Below are 9,082 nucleotides of genomic sequence, written 5' to 3'. Positions count from 1 at the left end.
CATCGCATGTTACGAATGCATCATTTATGTATAACAACAGTTATCATTCCAGTATTGGAATGGCTCCATATGAGGCTTTATATGGAAGACCTTGTAGAACACCTGTGTGTTGGAATGAGGTCGGAGAAAGGAAACTAATAGGCCTGGAACTTGTTCAGCAGAAGTCAAATAGTGTTAAGCTTATCAGAGAAAATCTTAAGATAGCCTGAGACAGACAAAAGAGTTATGTTGACAAGCGAAAAAGAGAATTAGAATTCGAGGTCGGTGATTAGGTATTTCTTAAGATATCTCCGGGGAAAGGAATTCTTAGATTTGGCAAGAAAGGAAAATTAAGTCCAAGGTATATTGGACCTTATCAGATATGGAGAGAGTTGGGCCAGCAGCTTACAAGTTAAATTTACCTCCAAAACTATCTCGCATACAAGATGTTTTCCATGTATTGATGTTGAGAAAATACGTTCTAGATCCTACTCATGTGTTGTTAGAGCAACCAGTGTAGTTAAAGGAAAATCTGACTTATGAAGAAGAACCAGTAGAAATTTTTGACAAGAAAGAGCAAGTGTTAAGAAACAAGACAACACCCTTGCAAAGAGAAGGCGAAAAAGCGCCGCCGAAGCAGCATGAGCAGGCTTCTATTGCTACGCAACAATAGAGTAGGATAGGTGAAGGCACTATGGAGAAATCATGGAATTGAAGAAGCCACCTGGGAAACTGAGGAGAAAATGAGGAGTAAATACTCTCAGTTATTTAGTTGATGGACTTGCAGCAAATTTGAGGACAAAATTTCATAAGGGGGAGGTAAATGTAAACCCCGAGCCTATTTTCCCTATATAAGTATATTCATTAACATGTTAAGTATGTTAAGCATGAGTTAATGTTATGTTGTAGGGAAGGGCATGAAAATGATTAAGGAAGAAAGGAAAAAAAAGTTCCAAGTGTTGAAATATCTAGCTCTTAGGCGGTAATTCAAAGGGCAACGGCTGAAAAAAAAATTGGCTAAGTATGGAAGTCAAGAATGGCCATGCGTTGGAAATTTTGAGGCATTGGCCCATGAAGCTTAGGGTGTGCGCCAGCCAAGGCTTGTAGAGGTTATTTAGAGTTGTAGCAGGTGTGAGATCATGCCATGAAGATGAGTGTGGCTATGAGATTAGGCATTGGCTAAGCATGAGTTGCGAGCAAGGAAGGCTTTAGGCTAGGCATTGGGCGCAAGGCATGCCAAGGCATATGATGGTCGAAAGGGGCATGCAGCCAGAAAAGGCATGCGATGGCCGAGAGGGGCATGCAGCCAAAAGAGGTATGCGATTGTACTTAGGCTACGCGATGACGCTAGCAAGGGAGCTATGCGATGAGGTTGAGCCTTGTGTTAGTTAAGTCTATGCATTGTTCAAATAAAGACCACAACAAAGGAAAGAAGGCGTTGGCATTTGACCAAGTAAGGGGCCAGTTGAGTTGAAGCCATGCGTAGGCCAAGGGTCATGCGTTGATTGTGCCAAGCAAGGGTAAAGCTATGCGTTGATCAAACGGTGGTTAGCAGCTCAGTCACCGATTATAATGGACTAGCTATCGAGCTTAAGGGAATTAATCCCACTTAAGGATGATTTGGCAGCTTAAAAATGCTTGAAAACATGCAAAGATTGGTATAAAATGAGAGCTTCAGTTAAAAGGCTCAGTTTAAGCTCTTTACTTATGCTAATGAGGTGATTCCATAGTCATTTGAAAGCTTGGTGAGCCTAGTTGATGTCTTAAGGCTGCCAAAAGAAATCTCTATAGGAACCGAGCTGAAAACTGAAGATTTTGCAAGAAGGCCAAGCTTTTGAGTGAATATGGGCCAGAGGTGGAAATTGAAATATTCCGGTCAAACCACGAAAAATTTTGAGCTCAAATCTTAAGGTAAGCTAGTAAACAAGTTTGTAGAAGAAAATTTTCTGAGATAAGGCCTGGATAGTAAGTTATTCGAGCTTAAAATTGAATCTGGAAATTTTGAATAAACAGACAGTTGCTTGGGCTGAACAAACAGGTAGCTCACTAGGCTGACGTGCGTGCATGGGCAAGGTTGAGCGCCATCATGCGTTAAGCTATGTGTTGGGTTGTGTGGGTGTGTGCTGAAGGCTTGGATGCATGAGGGGTAGTGTGTGCATTGATGTGTGACTGAAAGAGCGCCTAGGAACTGCGGTTACCGCATGGGTGTGTGTGATGATGATGTGTGTTGGCCGCATAGAAAAGGCTTAAACTTCAAGGAAATTTCTAAGTGTTAAATGCATAGCAAGGTATGCGTTATTATGAAAGCATCTTATGGTAGGCTGAATGTGAGTTCATTTATGGAAGTTAACCTCATATAGAGGCTAGTGCTAGGAACTAAGCATGTTGCTCATGTTCACAGAGTTAACACCAATAGGAAAGGTTTATCAACCCTAGGAGGAAGGCTCAAAGGCTGTGAGTGACAAAATTGATGTTTTTCAAATGTTTGAGTAACACATGCTTAAGAAATGTTTAGACTTATGCTTGTTTCATGAAAGCCATTAACGCATGCTAGGTCTTAAAGAAGTTTATGAGAATGACTTAAGTATTTCATTACTTATTAGTTCAAAGAGCATGCATTAGAAATGATACTTATTAGCAAAAATGTTGAAGCACATGACTTACGATGCTATGCTTTCAAAGTATGATTTACTTCAAAGTATGAATTTTATGATAAATGTTAGAACCCAATATTAAAGGACGATGTGAAGGTATCTGGGCAGTAGTACCTAAGATATGATGGTACTTAGTAATAACCACATGCATGTAAGTACATTCGGCATTGGTTGTGTTGAAATCCACACCAACTAAGGTTTAATGTTGAGGGATTGAGCAAAAGGGTTCTCTCTCAAGTTATGTTTTAAGCTATGCTATGATGAAAGTTTGAAGTATGAGTTTGCTTAGCAAACTTTAGTTTTAAAGCATATTGTTTATGTTTTATTAGTCACGCACTGGGTTAGTAGCTCACTTATTTAAATGTTTTCCTTCTCCCAGGTAGTAGTCATCTCCCCAGAGGATTTGCATTGCTGCTCTACCACTTAAAGACATGGTTGAAGAAAAGTCTAGGTGTTTACCTTGCAATTAACTATACACATGTATTGCATATTAGGGACTAGTTTTGAGGGTGGGATCCACTAAACCTTGTTTCTATATATATGTTATGAATGTGCTATGTATGGAACCCTGAAATTGTTTCAAATGTTTTAAGTTCCGCTAACTCTTGAATTTTAAAATGTTATTCCAGGGTTTCCTAAGTAAGTTAAACAGGTTAGGCAATATGTGCCACAAAAGGGTTGGTAACTGCCGCCGTCACTTTCTCTTTTGGGTTAAGAGATTAATCTGGGAAAGAGTGACACAAAAGGCCAAAATTCATTAATTTTCAAATCTTGGACTAATCTTCATTTGGACCCCTACAAAAGGATTGTTACTCAAAAAACCCCGATGAGGAAGCCACAAATCAGTATTAAGCCATATGTATCCAATCGTGGCCCTCCAACTGAGTAATTTTCATTCATGCTTAGCATTACCCTTCGCCAATGAGTGTCATCCATATTATTCAGATATCATCCAATTCAATTAGCCTATTTACCTTACATTTAATAGTAAATAACAAATCTCGGCGATAACTTCCAGCCAATAGAACCAAACTATATATATATATATAATAAAATAAAAGGGAGGAGGAGCTCTTCTTTACTGGCCAAGTAGAGTCTTCCTTTCTTTTTTTCCAATCATAATGTGCACAAAATTAAATCACGCCAGTAAAGGAGACTTTGGTGAATAATACGTCCTACCAAATATGAAGTACAACTTACGTAAGTTGTTTTGGAAAAGAAGTTGATAGTATTTCGCTTTCACATAATGCAGCTGACCTAATACTCAACAACACAAATTTACGTAATATTTTAAAGATTGCATTCATAATAAACCTTGAGATTTGTATTGATAAAATAAAGGCAACAATTATCCAAGATATAAAAATAAATTAATAAATATTATGCCAACTAACATTACTCAACTAATTAATATATGCACCTTCAACTAAAAGGTAAAAAATTTAAATTTTCCTCACAAATTAAACTCGGAATAAAAAAATAAAAGAAAATACCATATATGGGAGAGAAAATCATGATAAACTTTTGTATTGGATGATATGTTAGTCATCTCATCATAGACAAAAGATGATCAATACCCAGTCTCAACCGCACCTGCTGGGCCTTGTGCTGTACTATCTTTGTTCAGCACGTACTCGGAATTTGATCTCACAATCATCAATACTCTACACAATAGTTCCATAAACAGAGGTAAAGTTTCCAAACACGAGAATAAAGATAAACCTTGTCGGCACCCAGTAATAACTAAATACTATTCAATTACCCGCGAAAAAAATATCTGACATCAGAGCCTTCTCTTTCATAGAGATACCATGAGGGTGACAGACAAACATAAGACCTCAACTTTTCTACAAAGGGTGAGAAAGAATAATCAAACTATTATACCTTCACCTTGCCCCATTGATTGATGTACACAAGGATCTAAGAATACAATTCCCTAGCCACCAAAACAAGCCTAAGGGTTCATCTACCCACGGGATCAATGTTGAACATATCAGTCACTGTATCTTTTGAACTAGTTACCAGCTTCCTTTGGGCTCTTGTTGTCCATTGTTACCTCATTGGCTTCTGCATCATTGAGTGTCTCCTCACTAGTGGTAGATTTTGATTTTATATTGATATTTTCCTCAGATTTCGACAGATCTGAAGAATCCAGTTTATCATGATCATTGGTTGGTGCGGGAACTTGTCCAACAGCAGCTTCTTTACTAATCAATGCATCTGCGGATGAAGAGGGTTCTGTGGCATCTGGTTCAGTAGCCTCTGAAACGACTGTAGCTTCCCCATTTGGAAGTATTAAAGACGAACCTTCTTCATCATTTGAGGTCTCCCTCCATTCGACCCACTCAGGCGGCTTATCAGTCTCGTTGGCTACTATTTCTTTTGAATTGCTTGATACATTGCGCGAGTTTTCTGATGTCCTTTGTGATTCTGGAGAGGATGTTGCAGTGTCCTCCAAATCATCATCTTCACCAACAATAACATCATCACCACCATCATCCACGACTCCAGTCTCTTTAACACCAGGAGAAGGAGAAGCAAGCAAGCCAGTTGTACGATCATTTGAAATTAAATCATTCTCAAAAGCAAACCAATTCGAATTTGTAAAGAGAGAGCCACTGTATGAAACAGAAAAACATTTTAATTAATTGTCTGATTAGAAAAAGGGAGAAATTTTTAGGGCATGGACATATGCCACTGCTGGAAAAAGAATAAGCTCTGCTAAATTTTATTATATTGACCAACTTCAACTAAAAAAAATACCAAATGCCTAGAATATCAGTGCTAAGAGAAACAAAAAGAGAGACAAGATGTACTAATTTAGAAACAAAATATATAAATAAAATGGGTCGAGACATTATTTTGGAGACAATATTAAAACGAGGATAAAATCATAATAAACAGACATTCTTGCGCTAACCTCAATCACCCACCAGATATCAACCCCTATGTGTTCTCACATACTAGTCGTTTTTCCCATTTCCACAAATAAAGTCCCTTCGTTCTCCAACCCTTCCCTTCTCTTCATCACTAAACCAACCATCTACCGTCTCACTCTTCTTTGGTTTCATTTCATCTCCTGGTTTCACCTTTTATTTTTTATTGTTTATTTTTCCCTAGTACAAATATCAACCCCTTGCTCGTTTTTAATAAATGCATCCGTAAAAGAATTTGCCTTTTCTTTTTTCTTTTTTTTTTTTGGGGGGGGGGGGGGGGGGGAGAAAAAACCAAATTACATATCTAACAATGGAAATCACCTCATTTTCACAGATGTAACACAATAGTTCTAGATTCTCGGCAACCATTTGTTATAAAAGAAATATCATAAGGAAACCGAATTTACCTACCTTTCCTGGTCATCACCTAGACGCAGAGAGGATATAACAACTTCTGCAGATTCATCATCAAAATAAACATCCTGCAAAAGCTCTACATCAGGAGACACTTCTACATTCAAAAGACAATTTCCTACAAGATCATCCCAAAAGCAAAATATGAACATTAGCCAATCCAAAGGAAATGTCTCGTAATATCTAATCCCTTGCTTCGTGAAGTATAAACCACCTCAAAGTCTAAGAGGACATTGAAATATGACATCCACTTCGTACGTCGACACACATACACAATAAGCAATTGATATTTTACTTACAGATTCTGGACCTTAAGATGGTCATAGATTGAGTGACACCCAAAACCATGCCTATCACCTAGTACATACAGCTTATATCAAAGTGATGTAGTAGGATTAGGATAAGTTAGGGTATTATGGTCAAATCCTTAATTGATTAGGAATGGGATTAGTTTCCATGATTGATTAGAATTAATATTAGTTTCCTTGGTTTATTAGGATTAGGATTAGTTTCTTTGACTAATTAAGATTAGGATTAGTTTCTTTAATTAATTAGAATTAGGATTAATTTGCTTTTCAATTCTGTCCTCTTGTATTGGCAACTTTCGATTCATAATAAAGACTTTGATTTTATTATTTGAGATTTCTCTTCTTTTATCTCCTAGGCTACATCAATTTGGTATCAGCGCAGCCGTCCGAGCCAATGTTGACTGCCACCGGTAGAAAACCAGGAAACTCTTGACGACGCCAATCACAAAAGGGAGCTTCATGAGTTGTGCTTATTGTTGAACAGTCCACATCTATATAGGGGGAACCCTTTAAATTTTAGAAAAGAAAAAAGATACTGAGACTTTTGTTTTCCAAGATTTTGCAAGAATGGACTATTTCAGATCAAGGAAGACGACAAATAAAAAATATAGCAATTGGTATAGGCAAGAAAGTCAAATTTCCTCCCAAAAGCAATGTTGGAATTTTGATTCAAGTGATTCAGAAGAAGAATTCCAACAGAATAATTTCGCCCATGCTCAACTTTCTTAAAAAAACTATCATTATCCACATTTGAAATTTAATTAGAGTGATTCTAGCAATTCTGATGAAGATTTTAATGCAATCTGGAACTGAATAACAAGACAACATTATCAACAAAGAGCCCGACGATCCAATCAAACTGGTTTCTCAATAAATCAACGTAAGAATTGGGAGTTAGATGATTCAAAAAATGATTCAGAGTGTGAAAGAAATTATTATCACCAACATTAAAGAACACCCATGAATTATTCCAACACAAATTTGGAGGTCGAAACATTTTCAAGAAAATATAAATATTCAAATAAATACATCTATCAAGAGGACTTTCGAAAGAGAATGGATGAAATTCAGGTTCTTTTGGAAAAATTCAAGGCATAATTATAATCTTCAAGATTTTTCAAGAAACCATCAAGAATCATATTTAGTCACTCAAGAAGATCAAGAACTCATCCAAATGGGTTGTGAAATTACGTAAAAAATGAACGAAGTAGAAGAAAAGAAAAAATCAATTGAAGATGGGTTGAATAAGAAAGGTAGAAAGATCGAAGAGGAGCTTGTGTTGGAAGAAGAAAAAACGATGGGACTAAACGAAGGTTGCTCAATTCGGACCAGATATGAGAAACTATTAATCGAGAAAATCAACGAAGAAGGTGTTGAAGAAGATGAAGCCACTGCAAAGAATGTGTCCATTTGGTCAGATCAATTAATTGAGCCACACAACCAACCACAATTACCTCCACCGCAAAAGAATAAAGCAGAAATTAGTCTTGACCACCAAGAAAGACAACAAGAGAATCAACACCACCTATGGTATGCAAAAGATGTCCAAGATTTATCAAGAATCATTCCAGAAAAACCAAGATCAAATACTAGGAGGATGTGAATTCTTTAAGTGTAGAAGAAAAAAATACTCATGGGCAACCTAATTCGAAGAAAATTGAAAATCCTTTTTCTCCATTCCATCTGCATATATTTTAACAACAAAGGATTTTTTTGAACAACTTAATTCTTGGGTTCATTGATGATAGTATTGATGGAAATCATTTTCCCTTTCACAAATCAAATATTCGATATATTAGCGTGGCTCGTGAAAATTGGTTGTTATAGGTGCCCGGTGTTCAGAGATGTGTCCGTTTGAGTGGCTTACTTTTTTATTTTTATCTTCATTTTTGTTTTAAAACTCAATGACGAGTTTTTTTTTTTTTTGGGGTAGATAGAATGATGTAGTAGGATTAGGATAAGTCAGGGTATTATGGTCAAATCCTTAATTGATTAGGATTGGGATTAGTTTTCATGATTGATTAGAATTAAGATAAGTTTCCTTGGTTTATGAGGATTAGGATTAGTTTCTTTAATTAATTAGAATTAGGATTAATTTGTTTTCCAATTCTCCATAAATAGAGTGATTGTCTTCTTGTATTGGCAACTTTCAATTCATAATAAAGACTTTGATTTTATTATTGGAGATTTCTCTTCTTTTATCTCCTAGGCTACATCACAAAGCCTTCCACCAGCTTATCATGACATGACAAGAGCATAATAGTCAGGCCCATTTCATGGTCATCTTAAACAAACAACCCAGTAGTCATTCATGATGTTGATTTAAAAAATCCATGAGCTATATACCAAGCAGAAGAAGGGAGTGAAATAAGTTCTGATTGGGAGGAAAGAAAAATAAACACATTTTTTAAGGATAAATACGGTTTAAAACTCACTGATGCAAGTTCATTCAGAAGATTTAGCTTCCCCATTCAAAAAGTAAAGGTGAATTACTGTCATCATACCTCATCATCACGTTCAAGTGAGCCATGAGCCTGAAAAGTAAGAAAATAATTGATGAACAAGAGATATAATCAAGAATATATAATGCCCATGTAATCAAGAATTTTGTAGGGTTCAAGTACAAGTATAAATCTTTTTCATTAGAAGATGGAGAACATCCTCATGAGAGCAAACAACTAACTTCTCCCAAGGAATCACATATTAATATTTCTCCCATACTTTACAGGAAAAATATAAAATATCTGAAACAGAGCATTTATTCATCATCCTCAAATTTTTCTTACGATAT

General features: G+C 36.3%; 1 protein-coding gene across 2 annotated transcripts; it reads right to left on the bottom strand.

The window, feature by feature from the left end:
• Positions 1 to 4,373: 4,373 nt before the first annotated feature.
• Positions 4,374 to 8,777, bottom strand: LOC150030432 (uncharacterized). Of its 2 annotated transcripts, XM_090309709.1 has the most exons (3): positions 8,727 to 8,777; positions 5,981 to 6,051; positions 4,374 to 5,251 (listed from the first exon to the last, which is right to left on the bottom strand). In XM_090309709.1, exons 1-3 carry the CDS (start codon positions 8,760 to 8,762, stop codon positions 4,648 to 4,650), a joined length of 711 nt encoding a protein of 236 aa, XP_090165835.1. In that variant the 5' UTR covers positions 8,763 to 8,777; the 3' UTR covers positions 4,374 to 4,647. The 2 variants fall into 2 exon arrangements, with proteins under 2 accessions (XP_090165835.1, XP_090165834.1); XM_090309708.1 differs by lacking the exon at positions 8,727 to 8,777 and having other exon boundaries at positions 5,981 to 8,708.
• Between the last annotated feature and the right edge of the window lie 305 nt (positions 8,778 to 9,082).

This window comes from Benincasa hispida, unplaced genomic scaffold (genome assembly GCF_027475165.1).
Source record: "Benincasa hispida cultivar pf3 unplaced genomic scaffold, pf3_genome.v1.1 HicScf207, whole genome shotgun sequence".
NCBI classification, from domain to species: domain Eukaryota; kingdom Viridiplantae; phylum Streptophyta; class Magnoliopsida; order Cucurbitales; family Cucurbitaceae; genus Benincasa; species Benincasa hispida.
This window is presented reverse-complemented; position numbering and strand designations above follow the sequence as displayed.

Bases quoted from the DNA above. Each gene is read 5' to 3' on its own strand.
- LOC150030432 (XM_090309708.1), bottom strand. From the start codon at position 6,135: ATGTTCATATTTTGCTTTTGGGATGATCTTGTAGGAAATTGTCTTTTG. The intron at 5,252-5,980 runs GTAGGTAAATTC...TGTTTCATACAG, and splicing joins CTAGGTGATGACCAGGAAAG to TGGCTCTCTCTTTACAAATT.